Here is an 18,680-nt window from a genome sequence, read left to right as displayed (position 1 = left end):
TTTCTACAAAATAAAGTAACAGTCAGTTAACCCTCCACTGGCAAACACTGAAGCTTTTATTTTTTGAAAAAAAAAAGTTTGCTAATAAGTGACTGAATGAGACTGCAGAATGTCATCAAGCAAGCTGCGCTGAACAAGGCTTTACAGTCTCGTAGCGGTGGCGTCGTTTATAGCCTAACTTTGGCCTTTTACTACTGGCGATTGCATTTAGGCTTCAAAAATCCTGAAAGTAGTGTTTATTTGTGAAGATTATCTTGCTGATCAAAATGTGTAAGTATCATAAATGTTTTCTGTGGGTTTTTTTTACCACAGACTTTATTTTCTGCATTGATTCAAAATCTAGTGGAAAAATCACAAAGGCTTTTTCGACAAGGAAACCAGGGCAACATTAGCTTTGGGGTTTGCCTACGGAAAAACGTCGTCCCTGGGGCACTGTATAGTGACAAGGGATGGATGAGGTTGAAATAGATAGCTTGCTGTGACACTGTTGAAGGACAAATTTAACTCAAGGGTAAACATTGGGTAATATTGGGCGACGAAACATCTCATCCCTGTTGTCAAAATGGCTTTCCTTGTTCCCAGATTGGTCCATATATGATCTATGCTACCACAGGAAAACATTGGCATCATGGTTAATAGAATCCAGTGATGGCTGTTGATTGGACCATCAATACAAATCACATTCTTCATGGTTAAAGTCAGACACTTTTTACTTCCAACTAGATGTGTCGCATTATACGGGTAATAACTGTCATATTTAATAGAGAAAAAATGCACATCATGTTAATTACACACATGGAAATCTCATGTGAATAATCCAGTGTGAACACAGTTTGCAACATGGAGCTAACTGGGTTGACACTTTGCAGCTAACGGTGCTGAATCCATAAACAGTGATAAACAATGGCAGTAGTGCTGACAGAACTAATAGTGTTAACCAGGAGGAAACCGGAGGGTGGGCGCTAAGCCTCTGGGACAACATCATCCCAATATCAGTGGCAACTGCCGTATGAGCGCAGTGCAGAGAGGCAGTGACAATCTAAATAGTAAAATACACACATGCATGAGCAGCCAGACTGGCTTATCACAACAAATCACAGAGAAGCAGGTTACAGCACACGCAGAGTGAGTATGAGTTCATATTCTGCTTAGGATGCCATTTTAGTTTGCTGCTTTGCTGCTATATTAATGATTTGAATTACTCATACAAAACCTTATAGATGAATTCAACTGACTCAATTTTTGTTTCTTTTTTTTTCAAATTCTCTGTATTTATCGCCATAGTATCGTTACTGTGAAGTCTTTACTTATGTAGTGAAAGTTTGATATTGTGCCAACCCCTACATTCAATCATCCACCCTTACTGCATGACTGCATAAGGTCATTTATCAGAAGAGCACCATACTATATTTTAAATATCTGAATAAAGTAACCAATGCTGGTTCCATTGCTGGTCATGTTACCTTACCAACATCAGCATAGTTGTATAGGTGCCACTGATGTAGTCAGCTCTGACAAAATGTGTTGAGTCACAATAATGGATTTTTAAATTGTCTGTGTAACTGAGAGGCGTGGCTGATTGTTGTTACTTTTCATCTGGTCCCATAGTACCTTCCCCTGAAGGCATCTGGGAGATAAGATCCAACACAGTTGCTCCTCATTTTAATCCTGATGTGAAGTACAATCTCAGAAGGCATTAGAACAAACGTATTGAAAGTGTCTGTGAGGAAATGAGTTTGGAGCCCCTGCTAAACCACATGTAAAATGCCCCTGTAGATATTACAGTGACATATTCAAATGTGGCTCCACCACCACAATCCAATGGGGATTTGAGTAATGAAACTTAAATGGCCCGCTCCCCACCTTCGTTAAAAGTAGGGCAGGATTACAGATATAAGGAACGCAGTCCAATTTATTTGCTTGTAATGGAGCCGGCCGGCATCGATATGCTGATGTGTGCAAGCATGAAATTGTCCCATGAATTAAAAGGAGGCACATCGCCGTGTGCCACACCATTATTGCCTCCATTGGCGCCACGGCTTGAAATGGAAGACCAGTTACCCATCTTGCTTTTAAATGTGCTTGTGTTTATGTGTGTGCACATTAATATCAGTCAAATATTACATTACCATCTCTGACATTTCTGACCAGCGGTGCCCCTGGAAAAATAAAGATGCCCTATAAAACTGAAAACCAATTAAATTCAATCCGTTCCGTCGATGGATTCCAGTGTTTACTGTCTGCTTTGCACAAGTGTTGACACCCTGTGGGATTTGCTAAGGCTGGGAATGAATGCTACTGTAAGTTGCATCTGAGTGAGGGTTCATGTGCTGCATGGAATTAATCATTTTTTTACAAAGTGGCTTCGGTTTGATTTAGGAAAACAAATGTATTGTTTCTACCTAAACTTATATTTATCCCTTAAGGTAAGGATACTCAACTTGCTTCGCTTAGGGTGCCACTTTTGTAAAATGACAGGAGTCCAGGGGCCAGTCTCAGCAGCCCCATAGATGTTTCTACGATTTTAAAACATTTCTAGGACTTAAGGATGTTACTGGGATTTAAGGACATTTGTAGGATGTTTGGATTTTTCTAGAATTTTAGGATTTTTTTCCGATTTCAGGAAATTTCTTAGATTTTATTATGTTTCTAGGATTTTAGCACATTTACCAAATTTTAGGACATTTACCGGAGTTTTGGGAGGCTTCTAGTATTTTAGTATGTTTCTGGGATTTTAGGATATCTCTTGGATATTAGTATGTTTCTAGGATTTTAGGACGTTTCAAGTTTTTAGAATGTTTGTAGGATTTTAGGACATTAGGAGCTGAGCTAGGACTTCTGTCAGAAGGTGTGGGGGATCCTCCACTGGAACCTTTTTTTGAAAAGCAAGCTCCATTTTGATGCTGTTCTATGCACTCTGGCACTTTATGTATACTAAAATTACAAAAACAATTCATGGTGTGAATTACTTTATTTCAGCTGTGTATTAGGAAATGGCTGGGAGACCACCAGGCACCCGATGGGGGGCCAGATATGCAATAAACAGAGTATCACTGCCTTAAGGGATGAAATTCATAAAGGCTATTAGGCAGTGTGTTTCCAAAATGCTGATTATTTTATACTTAAACTCTAGAAATGATGAAGCCAAAATATGATTTTTCAGTAAACCTCAGCAGTCATGAAAAAATGTCAACTTTTATAGCCACTGTTGGACAAGCAGAAACTCATTTCCAGTGACTCATCACACATTACCTTGGACCATGACTAATGTCAATTTTTAATATTTATTTAAATCCACCTACGTTTCTCTGCAGAGCTGCACTTGTTTTTAAAGCTGCCCAGTGACTGCTCCTCCTACAGCATCATTTCACCAACTCAACTAAAGTGCCATATTTCTTTCCTGATCAACACACACACACAAATGCACACTCAGCCACTAAGCTTGGCGCGGCATGTCGGCGCCGTGCCAGTGCTGTGCCCTCTGAGAAGAGAGCGGTTTAATCCGAGCCGGGCCGCGAACGTGCAGATGGTGTCTTATTCGGCCTGGGTTACAGAACGTGTTAGCTAGATTCATTAGCCTCTTAACTTCCCTGTCAACACGAGCTCTTACATAGAATGGGAAATTCTGCTCGGCTCTTTATCTTCCTTTGCATACTAACTGATTTGTTTGTGCAGTTCATCAACGAGCCGTGCCGCTTTATTCTTACTTAGTCGATTGACACGATGAGGCAAATGCCAGGGATTTGATAATGAGTTGCTAAGTGTGGAGATATTGTATCGATTGGCATCTAATTGCCGTGTTTCTGCAGATCAATTTGGCTGCGTACGTGTTTCAGGGTTAAGCCTGTAATCCAGAGTAAAAGCAAGATCGGGTTAATAAGAGCCTAAATGGCCTCAGACATAGTGGCCTCTTGGCCCCTCTAATCTCTCCACTGCGTCAACACACACCGAGAGGCTGTGAGTCGTCACACATCTGAGCTAATCCTTTTTTTAACCTCTATGTGTCAAGAGAGATCAATTGAATATGCTTGTTCTTTTTCAGCAACTCACCAGTATACAGTATGTTTTATCCAACTGCTTGGAAAAATGTGCAGCATCATCCATGAGACATCTGGATATTAAACATAAACCAGCTTCTTTTAGTGTTTTTTTCTTCTAATTATTAGACAAGTGTCTGGCCCTCAGTTTATTAGACACCAATTATACAGTTGCAGTGGTGAAATAACACTTGTCATTACATAACTTATTATGCAAAACATTTCAAATAATGAACTTTGTTTAATCTCCAAAGAACTACAAATAAAGAGAAAGAAAAAGGTTTCATTCTGAAAACACAGCTCAAGTCTCTAATAAACAGCCAACTAGCAGAGATTTTGTTAAAAAGTAAATCATCACATAAAGAACATCCAAAGATTAATTTGACTTCATTTTCATTCTAAAAATAAATTAATTAAACCAGCTACACCTTCTCTCTTCAGGGAGTACTTTCCCTTTTTATAGTTGTGTACTTAAATACAAATGTGCACATAGATTTGGGAAATTTTACTTCACATAGACAGTGGTGAATGAAGTATCTGAAAGGCATACTTTAGTAAAAGTACAGGTATCTTACCAGAAAATGACTTTGGTGGAAGTTAGTCACTTATTAGAATATAACTTGAGTAGAAGTCTTAAAGTATCCAATATTTACTGTGCTTAAGTTTCATTACTATAGTAACTATATTGAAGGGTCAAAAAAAGGATTCCAGTTTTTCTTTCTTTCACATTCCTTCATTTGTCTGTCAGTACCTTCTTCCCTTCTGTTTTTGTAGAAAGTAACTTAATGCTTAGGGGAAATGTAATGGAGCAATGTAGTTGATAGAAATATAAAAACTCAAGTGAAGCACAGATACTCCCAAAAAATACCAAAGGACTGTAACAAAGTATTATTGCTTCATCACATTACGCCACTGCATATAGTTTTACACTACTGTATCTGATCTGAGATAACATGCTATAAATTTAGCTAGTTTCCTCCAAATCCTTCAAAAGTCTAAAAGGGCATTGACTTCATTTATTGATAATAAGGCCTTAATTGATATTAAAATGTCTTAAATCAGTCTTTTAAAAGTCTTAAAAATGATAAGACATGGGAAGCAGAGTTTTACAAAATGTTTTTTTCTGATGTTGTATTGTTAAATCTCAGAAATATCAGGAAAGTGGAAGCCCCCATTCTCATATACCCAAATTTTGTTTGTTGAATGCTCAGAGCAGAAGATCCACTGGCTCAATGTACTTTATGTAAAAAGTCAATTGTGCTAATTGTCACATATTTACACTTAAGTCAGTTTGGAAATATCCATTATTCCAAGGATGTCCCTACAAAAAGTGAAGTTCTTTTTGGTGTTAATTTGTTACGAACAAATAGCAACAGCTTTTATCCCAGGTTAGTGTGTGATTGCTTGCGGAGGCAGGCGGATCTTTGCAGCTTTGCTGCAGCAGATAACGGGACTCTGCCATACAACAGCTCACAGATGGAGCGTTAGCCGCTAGCACCAGTTAGCAAGGGCATCAGTCTCCCTCCTAGCTGTCTGTGAGCCTTCGATCAATAGACCTGGATTATCATCTTCAGCATCTCAGTTCATTTTTCACAGCAGAGAAAGGCTCCAGCAGCTGCTCTCTCTTTGTCAGACGATGTAGGGCCCCGTTCCCCCATCTGATAAGATTACAGAAACTAACCGCCACAGCTGCTGCGATCAAGGGAGGACACGTATTCACGACATGCGCTGTTTTCTTACTGCGCATATCGGCACATCAGTAAATGTTTATTTAACAGGATGGCGAGGTTGTCAGTACAACAGTCACACTCGAGATGGGAATCCCATGACTACCCATGCTTAATTAAATGTTTAATTAAGACGGTGGTTTTTAATTAAAAAAAAGTTGATTATTATGAAATAAGGTTTATTGGCAAATGAAACAGATAGGCTATCTCCAAATACAATCCGTGTATTATTAAGAGCGAGGTGTGATTTTATATAAATCGGCAACTGTTCATTTGCATTAGGCCAAAAGATGCCCTTTAATTTAATGAGGGAATAGACTGTGATAAGATTTTAGAAACGTCTTAGCTGGCTTCGTTGACGGTCCCTCACACAGTGCTGTATTTATACTGCTTGCCCGGGGTGATGCTTTCATCGGAGACTTTGAAGCGTGAACCAACAATGCCACTCTTGTGTCCTCAAGGTCACCCCACTTGAATCCACTCGCCACGAGGGCCCTCATCACAAAACCGACACAAGATCCACTTAAATCTCTCCAGCGTTTAGACCTCGGCGCTTCGTCGTGCTGTTCGAGTCTTTGTGGGCAAGCTGTTGGCTTGTGGGGTCGAATCCAGCTGTTTCTTTTCTATTGTCCAAAACTATGCAGACACCCTCAGCTTTGCCTTCGTTTCAAGGGCATGCTGATCCACTAAAAGTCACCAAATCCTCTAAATCAGTGGACGGTTCTTAAATTTATGGCCATGTACAGTTGGTGGTTGGTCTGAAAGATGCTCATATAGGCATGGGAAGAGCAGCATGTGTGAATGAGGCCATTCATTTATAATCCGCGGGATTAGTACTCCGTCCATCAGCTGCCTCTGTCACTTACTGTACATTTGCCCCATAGAGGCCTTCCCTTCTCTCTGTTGGCATGCTTTGATTGGGATCTGTGGAAACAGCATCAGTGTCACAGGGGGATTTTGAAGTGACAGCGAAGATCTGATAAATCCTATTAATTTGGAGTTGGCTCCAATTTGGACCACTTCCTGTTCTATGCCAAATGACGCAAGCATATCCTAGCTGGCTTTAATTGCTTAACTCTCGCTTTTTAAAGCTTTGTGTCTTTTAAATCTTTGTCTTCTGTCATGTGACTGTACAAAAATATTGTGGTTCTGCAATAATGTAGACTTTGCCAACCCTACAAAACCTGCTTGTCCAGGTGCAAAGGATATACCTGATCATATCTCAGTCTTTCTGGCCATCAGTCCCTTTAGAATTAAAAACATTGTTCTCACCAAGATGAGATTATCGCTGAAGACAGCGATTATCGCTGAAGACATGGGAAAAAAGTTTTTTTTTTCATGCAAAGCAAATTTTTAAAATTTCTTCTGTCAGACTTGTGGCGAGTAAACATACTGAATTTGACCAGGTTTCAAAGGGTTAAACAACCCCTCAGGTAGCAAAATTTATTTTAAGGAGAAAACAGAGGTGGAATTGGACATATTTTTCCCCAAACTGTTGTTCTAGGCATAAAAATTATTAACAAACTCACTTTTCTGTTTCTAAATACAGCCAAGTGACCCAAATTGTTATAATCTGGAATGTTCCTTTCATTGCCTCAAACTCATTCTCCAAGTTGTTTTTCTGCAATCCCTCTGTTTCTCCGTGCCTCATATGAACATAGTGTAGCAGTGTGGTTCTGAAGTCAAAGCCTGGCCACAATGCAGACATTACATCTTCTCAAAGCTCCCTCTTTCCCGGGCTTAAAACCGAGACAGACAGCTTTCGAGGGGGCACGCCCGACCATGAAAGGCAGGGTGCATCTCAGCGTAAACAGCTTTGCTGGCAGCCCAGTCAGCAAGCCACAGTCCTGTTATTGAGTTCCAGAGACACTCCACTCAACAAAGCCACACAGTGACCTTTCAGCCCCATACAGCAGTGCCAGATATTGAGTGAGCATGTCCAGAGGATGAAGCTCATCTCAGACTAAATCTCAGCCCGCTGTTCCTCCCTGTCTCTGGGGTTTTTTGGCAGTACAGTTGTATTACAGTGTTGCTCTTTCTGTGATTGATTTACAGTGTTTTGTCAGACCAGAAGATTGGAGATCTTTGATCCCTTTTGTTTGAGTTTCTCTTCTCTCCAGTCTCTCGGGCAGAATACGAGTATATAGGATGGGGTCTATAGATTGCCTTAATGATGATATACTTTTGATTACAGGGTTGAGCGACTCTCTCAGGAGGGTGAACATCTTTCATCGGACAAACATTGGACTTCACGCTTAGTGACTTTGCTTCTCCATGGCAAACCAACAAATGATCTTTCCAATTTTTTTTTCTTCTACACACATCTGTTTACAGGTTACACACTATCAGATATGAGCCTTTGTGCTGGCTTTGGGGCCTTGACCTATAGCCAGAGGGTCACACATGCTTGGCCTGTTGGGTCAGCTGTGTTGTAAAGAGGCCAAGCGGCTGTGTTGTATATCATGGAGATTAGCAGGATCACATATGACAGCTTCCTGGTCTTTTACAAGGCTGACTGGCTCTGGCTTTTCCATTGTGTGCGCCTGGAGTTAATAGCCGGCTAAGTTGGTAGTGCTGCTGTGTTTTAGGTTATAACATCATAGACCACATTATCTTGTTGTTTTGCAACAGATAAAATGAATTAAGGTAGTTATTGTAGTAATGTTATGCCCAGATGGAGTCATACTGTGACTTCATGAGGATAAATAGATATTTTAGTCCTGTTTAAACTGTGCAGTTACTGTTACAACCTATAGCTATAATGCATGGGATCTGTTTCATTTTTGGTTTTTTTGGGGTTTTTTTGCACATCCTGTTTTTTTAGTTTAGTTTTGTTTTCTTTATTGCCGGCTTTTAAGTTTTCCTTTAAAAAGGGCTGTAAAACCAAATTAAGGGGAGCTTTTGGACTAGAAAGAGTTTTAGATTTGACCTTTTGAGTTTTAGAGATAAGAAAGATTCAGGAATTTTCTGGCAAACTGAGAAAGTTGAAAAGACAAGCTTGGAGTCACCGTTCCCCCGCTGGGTCTTCATTCACTGACCCTGGCACTTGTATTCACACACACACTGTTTGAGAGGGAAAATGTGTTAATTACTTTCCTCGGTAGGAGGCCGTATATATTTAACACCGGCCTATCTTCTCCTTTATAAGTATGTCCTATATTTCTCTCTTTTTATGAGCTCAGGGTCTAGCTGAAACCTTTCTGTTAGAGAAAAACTCCTTAGATGGCCCTTAAATTAAAATGTCAACCTGCTAAAGCTGGATGCCAACAATAGAAAAACATTTGACGTATGATGTTGGTCAAAACATTTTCTCTGAAATCCAAGTCAGTTCCATGCCCAGGTTCAGTTGCAGTTATTGTTCTCATTGATCCTTGAGAAGTCTAAAAAGGCATGAAATTAATTTATCTAAAAAGTGGCCTGAATTGCTATTATGTCTTAAATCAATCTTTCAAAAGTCTTAAAAATGCTAAGACACAGGAAGCAGGACTTTATTAACATTTCATTTACATTTCATTGTAAAACCTTAAAATAATAATAAAACCTTTTTTTTTAAAGAATTAACTGCAGTTTTTAGTTTTTTATTATATTTTTTATTATTGTAAAATTGGTCTTAAATTTCATTCCGAGAGGCATTTTTAAAGTATTAAATGCTCCTTATTATGCAAATTTTCAGGTTCCTACTTTTATTTGGTGTTTCCACGAGAACATGTTGACATACTTAACAAACAATCCAACACAAAATGAGATGTGTTGTCTGGCATATGGTCTATGGAAACAAAATATAAGCTGCTGGATAACTTCATATTGCCAGTTTGTAATTATGATTCCTGGTCGCGCTCACTCCCGTAAACTTTTTTCCTGTCCCGTCCCAGCCACATGATGAATGGCGATATTGACTCCAATTCTGTAGGAATCCCACAGGAATCATATGCCCCACTGGATTCCCAAAAAAATGTCAGCCTCTAATGTAATTCACACAAACTGCAAGACATTCCAACAGGAAGCATAATGGGACCCATTTCAGATGTTTGTGTTTCAAGTTCAAACAGTCTTGAAAGTATATTTGTGACATCACAGAAGTCCTGACGGCTCGTTTAAAATAAAAAAGAGTTTCTAAACTTCAGACTTCAGACTACATGTATTTCTCTGTGGATTGAGCGTTTTTATACTTTCAGAGTTTATATAAAGCCCCTTTACTTGCTTTATATCATTGTATATTATATAGAAATATTGTGTAGAAAAATTGAAGTCATAATTTTTACAATATGAAACCTTTAAATCTGACTTTGCTTCAGCTATAGGAACCCTGAGTTAAGATTGAAGCATAAAATGGCTCAAAAGTCTCAAAATTAAGACAAACTGCACAACAGATAACAAATATCATACCTGTGTTTACAGTTGCAAGTACTAAAGTTACTGAGATAACAAGAGATCTCTATTCATCTGCAGGAGCTCTAATTTACATACTATTTGCAAAAGTCACATGCATTTTTTATAGCATTGGGATATCTAAAAAAGCCCAACTATCTTAAATTAACCTTTTATATGTCAGGGTTAGTTTAATAGTTATTTAATCACTTGTTATTTCAGAATCCTTGATATCTGATGCAGAGCAGATATTTGTGAGTGACCAGCTACAGTGGGTTTGTTCAGTGTACCATGAGAGTTACACTGAAGGCCGCATTGTTTAATGTAAGCACCACGGGGCTGCAATAGACAATAGCAGTGCACTAGTTGAATGATATGAGGCCGTGGGGGGTGGGGGGGGGGGGGTACGTGTTGTGGTACTGCTCACCGTTCACCGCTAGTCTTTGTTCATTGTGATGAATAATACATCAGAGGCACATTAGTTTGATTCATATTGCTGTTGGCTCAGCTGTAAGCCTGCTCTCGGCTCTGCCTTTACTTATCACGTTTTATCTGGCTTTAACGTATCTGGGTTGCTTTTTCCCGTGTCAACAGTGCATTTGATCAATTCATAAACAAAGCACGTTGGACTCTAAATAACTTCATCCTGCAGGCCATTTCCAGCTGATGGAACCAGGTCACTTGTTCACAATGGACCTCTCACACTCATCAATCTTTTTTTTCCCCCTCTTTTCTCTCCTCTCTCACCCTAGTAGTCGGCTAGCACCTAGCAACCACGACCGGATACAGAGGCTGAGGCAGGAGTTCCAGCAGGCCCAGACCGTCCCGGACGACCCCGATGATCGCAGGAGGACGTACAGCTTTGAGCAGCCCTGGGTGAGTGTCTGAAATGACGGGAGCCTGTAACTCAAACCCAGTGTCGGCCAGAGAAGACTGTACGACTGTTAATGTCAAGAAACGACCTCGACCAGATCGAGACACTGCACATGTTGACTTCCAATGCTAGTCTGAGGAGACGCTAACAGTGTTAGCACCAAACAGAACCGGTGGCTAACTGGAGTGTGGTGCTAACCATCACTAACCCCACTACCAGCCACGAACAAAACTGATAATATCACCCTGTCCCCACTAGGATTAACCCTTTGATACCTGGATCGCCATCACTTTTCTTGTGCTGCGTTCAGATGCCTTCCCAAGTATTTAAACCTTTGAGCCCAGAGCAAAATTGGTTTGCTTTCATTTGAAAACATGAGGAAAAGTCAATGAGCAACTTGGCAAGAAATGTCTGGCAAAATGCAGAAATTAGCAGATTTGGAAAATTCTTATTTTTTATTAAAGCTAGGAAATTAAAAAGAAAAACATTTTTATAGTAAACATGATTGTATATTTAAGAATTGACAGGATAAATATCATTTTTAAGTGTATTTTTTCAGGTCATTCCCTTGTTTGTTTTTTTCTAATTTTTTGTTACTTTTTTAAATGATAATTTTATTGCTTTCCACAATATTTACCTAGAATCTGTCGTCAAATAATACACAAAATAGCACAATAAAGAATTTTTTGAGCTAATTTTTTTTACTTTTTTGGGGGGCTATTGTCCGGGTCATTTCTTTTTAAGTCGGTTATTGCCCCCTTCCCATGCTTTTGAAAGAAGTCGAGCCAATTTGCTCAGGTTTCAAAGGGTTAACCTCAATGGGCCTTCCTGGTTAAATGTGCTAATGCTAACACTCCTCACCGTCGAATGTTCAACTGCCTGCATGCAGGAGTTTGCACACCTCCTGACGCAACCATCACTAACCACACCCACCTCATCCATCGTCCCTGTTTCTGTCTGTCAGTCATCCACATCGCCCGCCGCCTGCCCACCTCATGGACTTTGGTTGGTCTTCCAGTTTTTCTGTGTATGCGTTCTTATCTGCAAACCCTGTTTTAATTGTGCCTTTTTTTGCAGTTTCAAGGTAGGGTTGTGTAAATTTTAACAGGCATTTACTTAATTCAAAGCTTCACTGGCTACGAAGAGGGATAATTAGTGCATTCTGAAGCAACCAAGGGTAATAATAAGCGAACAAAACCTGAATGCCTTCCAAGTTTTTTAGGTGATGAAATCGCTTGTCATAATTTTAGTATTTATTTTAGGCCTCCTTGCCCTGCAACTCATGCATATTTGGTTTTACACTGTTTTGAATAACAAATTATGATTGTATGAACAGTCAGCTGTAGCGAATTTTAAATCTTGAAGATGAGATTTTAATACATTTTTCTAATTGGTAGCATCTCTGTGTAATGTGTATTATAGTATTGTTTTACAGAGTGGAGGAGTCATTTTTACCGCATTCCTTTATCTAGTTTGGGACAGCACACATTTTTTTTTATTCCACAGCATACATCACATTATGTCGCAATACATGTTATGATTAATACACGCTATGGTGATAAGTGGCACAAAGGTGTGTTGTCCCAAACTAGAACCTAGGTGTGTTGTAAATGACGTCCTACAATTAATAACATGAATCGTCCTTGTTTCTCTCTGCAAGGTCATTTTGCACACACAGTTGTGTTTTTGTGTATCTCTGTATGATATCTTTTTACTGCTGGTGTCCACACTACAGTTTCCCACTGTAGCTTTGGCATGGAATGGGAGAATTTGGTCCTATGATTTATAATGGAAATGATAAAGTGAGAGCTCACGAATCAAATCACCTGTGCTCTGGTCTTTCTTTCCTAGCTGATGAATCCAATAAAAAATGTATAGTTTTCTTCTGCATTCGGCTGTACTAACCAGAGCGGTGCCGTTCAATGGGCCCGACAGACTGGCGCACATTCCAGCTCGCATTGTACGGCAAAAGCAGGACAGTGTGGGAAAGAAGAGCACAGGTCACTTCTCTCTTTGTCTCTAAACAACCAAGCGTGCTCTCAATTAAAAAGCTCGACAATACTGCAGCATTATGTTTGTTTACATCAACTGCAGGGCATTTGCTATTGTCCCAAGTCTCATTTTCCCATGAAAACTGAATATAAGGTAACAGCACACTCTCAAAGTTAGGGATTCCCCCGGCTTCCAAAGACAGCTTTTGAACATTGTAGGGTTCATTATCGAATAAATGGGTTCACATAATTTTTTTTTGCAGGCTTTTTAAAGTGATTGTTGCTGAAATGCATGATTTCACTACAGCTTTTTTGTAATTAAAAGAAATTGTAATGCATGTTGCAATGCTTGCAGGTATTTTGCAGTGAAATTGCGGTGCGAGTGAAAATGTTAAAAATTGTTGCAATGCTGTCTCAGATTTGGAGCCTGTTATTGTGAGCAATTAGTGTTTCCCACAGAATTACAACTGGTGGAGGCAGCGACATCTGATTGCTGGCAATCAGCTATTCTGATTTTAAATTGTTAAAGTTGCAGTGATTTGTCAAAATTGCAAGGTCATGAAGAATTTGCATGTTCAGCTGAATTCACGTTAATTGTTTCAATTGCAACTTCTACGCTAGCGCTGATAAGACACCCACCCTACCTTTGGTACGGATGCAAAAAGATACCTTAGTTTGAGGAGTATTCATGTTTCTACAAAACCAAACTCTTGAAGTCTAAAATATTGTCTAACCTTATAATGACTTTTCTAAAATAAAAAAAAGAAGAAGAAAAAAGAAACACTGATGATTTAAATCAAAAATATGATCAAGGGATATTTACACAAGTCTGTAAATCTGAAGTTTTGTTACTCAATTCTATCCATGTAAGCTTACGTATTTACTTCCAAATATTTAATGCTATAGATAAATATATCACATCTTTTTAGTTGGTTTTACTGGAGCATCTGTCAAGAACCCTCTTTGGTTCCACAATAGTTTCAGCGTGAGGAACCCTCCAATGGTCCTTTTAAAGCCCCTTTACTTGTCAGAGTGCAGCTCACACTCTGGCTTGCTATAATAATTGCCTGTTATTAGACTCATGCCCTGGCCATACTGGTGGGCCATATGGTAAACAGGAGAATGTGTCTTTGAAATTCAATTACCTTCCCCATGCATATATTACATTTTGTTGCTTCATCCCAGTGATGTGCTGCAAACCTCAAGGAGCCAGTGTCCTTTTTCTTAATTCACCTACAACTGCCCCACTTACAGTCGCTGCCAGGACAGCTCTGCTTATGAAATACTGCACATATTTGTATGCTGCTTTTTATATGGCGGAGAAGTGGTTGTAAGATACAAGCAAATGTCAGATAAATCAAATAGATCCTAAGTAGGTTTACAGAGGGTTGCATCCATTTAAATGCTGAAATGATTAGTCAAATAATGGTTTGACCCATAATAAAGTATAATCATATTGATTATCATTCTCAGTCATTTTTATGCCTTCGTGCCAGTGATGTTTTCGGGTTGTCCGTCAGTCCATCCATCTGTCCATCCAGCACATTCTTGTGAACGCTATAACACATGAATGCCTCGAGGGATATTGTTCAAATTGGAACAAACACTCACTTGGACTCAAGGATGAACTGATTAGATTTTGGTGGTTAATGGTGAAGGTCACCATGACCTTGTCAGTCTCATTCTTGTGAACGTGATATCTCAAGAACACCTTGAGGGAATTTCTTTAAATTTGGCACAAATGTTTGAGTAGACTCAAGGATGAGCTGATTATATTTTGATGTTCAAAGGTCAAGGTTACTGTGCACCTTGCATCATCTAAAGATGACCTTAAGGGAGTTTCCTCAAATTTGGCACAAACGTCCACATGGACTCGATAAAGAAACATATTTGGATCTGGTGGTTGAATGTCAAAGGTCATGGTGACCTCATAAACATGTTTTTGGCCATAACTCAATCTTGGGTGCCCACCTTGAACCGATGCTGGTTGTATAGATCGTCTGTGCTTCCGGGGAAAGATACATATGAAGCATCCATCTTTTCACAGACATAGAGGTAAACTGTAAGTGCAACTTGACTAGTGTGCGGAGGCATTCAACCACGTGGTGGTTCATCTAGTTTTAAGCAAACATGCCAAATATATTTCCAAGGATCTCTTATATATCAATGTAAATGGAATATCTTTTATCTTCGATTTTGGACTGTTGATTGGACAAAAGTTAGGTGAAGACATAAAGTAAGACTCCCAAAAATTGTTATGTATTTTTTTTTAGTTTGTCTGTTGTTGCTTTTTACAATCTACACGAAACAGTTAATCAGTTCAGCTCAAAAATAGAGAACCGAATTCATATTACAAACAATCCTGAGTTGCAGCCATAATTGCATTCAGAATTTTCTTCTTCTCCAGTGAAAACTGATGCAGGTCCCTGTTAGTGTCAAGTCACACCAAGTCAACAGATATCTCTGAACAGCCATATCGAGGCACTAATGATGTTGTGCACCTTCCAGCCAGGCTTTCACACTCAACCTCAGGTTGACCTCCTCATGTCACACCTCCACTGAAGTAGAATTGAATCTGTCCTACAATTTTCCCCCTCTGTGCTAGCTCAGCCCAATTATCCATTTCCAAAACGAGCTGTTTTCTTAACCATCCCTATGACTTTCATCAGTATGTCTTTGTTTGCGTTTAGAGCCCCTTTCTGCTTTTTCACCATAGTTTTGGGAGCAAGAGAGGATTGTGGGTAGCACGATCTAATTCCATCAGGATGACTGATGCCCGCTCTCCCGGCAGCACCGCGCCAGCTTTATTGCACTCATTTATACCACTATGGGAATAGAGGAGTTCATTCACTTGATGTTGGGGGTTTAGAAAGGGCATAATATTGCCTCTTGTATTTTACTGTAACATTTTAATGCTGCTATTATCTGGATTCCTTTAGGGTATTTTTCCCCTCCCCTCTACAGTCACTGTGTTCTGGCAGATGAGGTGAAATTCCTAGGAATATTCAACACTCCTAAACCGCTAAAGGGATTTTTTGTCATGTGAAAAATATTGGGAGTGTAATTTACCCGCGGGCAATTTTCAGTTTAGAAATAGAATAAGGGATGTGTGCAGGCTCACCCCTCCCTCCCAGTCGTCTGCCAGCCCGTCCTTATTGTCAGCTGAGCAGCGAGGCAGTGCCAATAATCAATCCCAGAGATGATTGCCCTGGCTTCATTTGGTTTAAAGGGGAGTGTCTCTTTAGCGCTCTTAATCGTTTTATGGCCTTCCCACAAACTGATGTCCACAGTGCTCCCGCCAGGATCGCAATACGTTGTACAGCCATAAAAGTAATTAGATTGGCTTTGTGTTACGGCTGATCCGCACACAATTATCGCACCCACACCGCTAATGAACATTGGAGGAGCGGAAGGAGTTGTGGTACAAGTGTGGGCTGGACCTTGAGGTGGTGCTCTGCTGCTGAGAGAGATATTAGGTGCTATATGTGCCTGTGTGTGTGTGTATGTCCTCTTGTGTGTCTGTTTTTGTGAGGACCAATTTTAGACCTTGACAGTGAATATGTGTTATCCAATCCTCAGTTTTCTAAAGGGCTGTTTTGACTACAGTTAGCTTTAAGTTACATTTAGGGTTAGGTAAGAGTTTGGCTGAGTTATAGTATAATTGAAATCAAGGGTAGGAGATAAATTTTCTTCAAACAAAATGCTTATCAAATTGTAGAACAGTGTCAGAAAGTGCCTTGTGTCCACTCCTTTACATCTTCCCAATTGGGGGTTACCATTCAACATTTTTGTAACTTTATGACAATTCATCAGTCTGGCCCATTTTACCCAGCAGATGACCACATGTACAAAGAAAGCAATGTAGGTGGGATCTGGACTTTCTCTCACAACTGCTTCCATGTCTTTCCTCACACAAACCAAGTTCAACATCAGGAGTGCCTTTAAGGAGAGCGTGTATGAAAGTGTGCACCATTATCCCCATTTGAACTATGAGATACAACAATTATCTATGACATAGAGCTCTTGGAGATAGATTAAATGAGATGCAGTCAGGGAAGGGCAATTGCCCCTATTACACTGCCAGTTCAAGGCAGTAATGTCATGCCGTTATTCTTACTCAACATTTTGTATAAAATTTTGTGGAATGGGGGGACAAGGTTGTGTCGCCTTTAAGCCAGCAGCGAGGGTAGTACAATCCCAAAGATCTGTGGAAAAGGGACAACCATTAGTACGGGATGGGTGTAACATTTTGACAATGGGTTATGTGTGCAACCAACCATTGGGGGATTTAAAGTAGCAGTTAAAAGCTAACTCAACACAGCCAAGCAAATGTCCGCATATTAGGAAGACATCGTGGTCCGGGAGCTCCTTATCCTCCGAGCAGAGTTCAAGTTAAGCTGCTGTGTAACAGGGATCGTAAATTGTTGTTATTGCCATGTTAGGCCATTGTTATTGTTTAGAAATCGCTGCCATTGCCTATATGTAACACTAGGAGCCAACTGTTTTGTGTTACATGTCACAACTCTTTTGCTTCCAGAATACCAGCATGTTATCTAAAATCACACTCTGTTGCGGCATTATGCTGGCATTGTTTGGTTCAGTAAAAAACAAAGCAAAGCAGGCAAAATCATCTTCGTTGTGGCCCTATCATGGAATCTCTGCATAAAAAGGGCTCATGACGGTAGGCCTTTTGTCCCGCGTTTATGTTTGGCTATTGGGAACAGGAATAAATACTTTTGCCTTACACATGGTTTTGCAAACATTGTACAAACTAGTTTGTTTCAAGGGTGCCGAACCCCTTTGAAATTTTAGGAAAGATTACATTGATCAGGTCCTCAAAATATGTAAGTGCAAATGTGTATGTGTGTGTAGAGGAGATACGTGATATTTTATCACAATGTCAACAGGTCGAGTGTCGTCTCCTTCATTAACACCCACTAACATCCACCTCGTCTCATCACTGTTCCCTTGCTAAGAGTCTCCAGCATGGCCCCTCCCTCACCTCCCCTCCCTCTGTCTGTCTGTCTGTGTCTCACCTTCATTTTGACCTGAGAAGAGACGAGCTCAGGGTGTGTCTGCCCCACTAACTGCTGGTAAGTGTCTGTGGTTTGGACTTGGGGGGGATGGAGGGTGGGGGCAGTGGGGGATTTTGTGAGCTATTTTGTGTCAGGGTCTGCTGCTAGTTTTATTGGGCTACAGTGTGGAAACTATGACTCCAGTTATGGTGATTTTCATGCTTTAGATTTGAACTGAGGGATCGTGTGTTCACTTGTTTATCTTAAAATCAGATGTTTCTTCTTGAGCTACTTATTAAGGTTTCTTTTTGGCACTTTTGCAAAACCTTTTTTCATAAATGTCCTAGGGTAAAAAAATAAATCTTTGACCCTTTTACTACAGGGCATTTATACTTACTAAGTCCAAAATCTTCCAAGCATTCATTTGTTAATCAGGAAAAAAATCAGTCTTCACTTAACAGCATGATAATGTAAGATTTCCATTTGTTCAAGCAGAGATAAGCCTTTTATTAAGCCTTTTATTCATACAGCGAATAATTTCCCAGTTTGGCTGAATGAATTCCTCCTGATTGTGATTAAATCTGAGCTTGATTAAACCATCACCAGGGCGACATTTGAATTGGTCATTACTTTTGGGTCAAAATATTCTATTAGTAAGCATCATTTTT

At 39.8% G+C, this 18,680-nt stretch overlaps 1 protein-coding gene across 14 annotated transcripts in view; it reads left to right on the top strand.

Annotated features, from left to right (window-relative positions):
- LOC121951641 (partitioning defective 3 homolog) overlaps positions 1-18,680 on the top strand; it is a 314,689-nt gene that overhangs the window by 287,615 nt on the left and 8,394 nt on the right. For 13 of the 14 annotated variants that reach the window (XM_042498052.1, XM_042498051.1, XM_042498056.1 and 10 more), the window contains one exon: positions 10,885-11,008. In XM_042498052.1, coding sequence (XP_042353986.1) covers positions 10,885-11,008 — 124 coding nt within the window. The remainder of the gene's footprint in view (positions 1-10,884; positions 11,009-18,680) is intronic. The other variant, XM_042498044.1, reaches the window with a different exon arrangement.

Source organism: Plectropomus leopardus, chromosome 12, assembly GCF_008729295.1.
Source record: "Plectropomus leopardus isolate mb chromosome 12, YSFRI_Pleo_2.0, whole genome shotgun sequence".
Classification (NCBI taxonomy): Eukaryota; Metazoa; Chordata; class Actinopteri; order Perciformes; family Serranidae; genus Plectropomus; species Plectropomus leopardus.
This window is presented reverse-complemented; position numbering and strand designations above follow the sequence as displayed.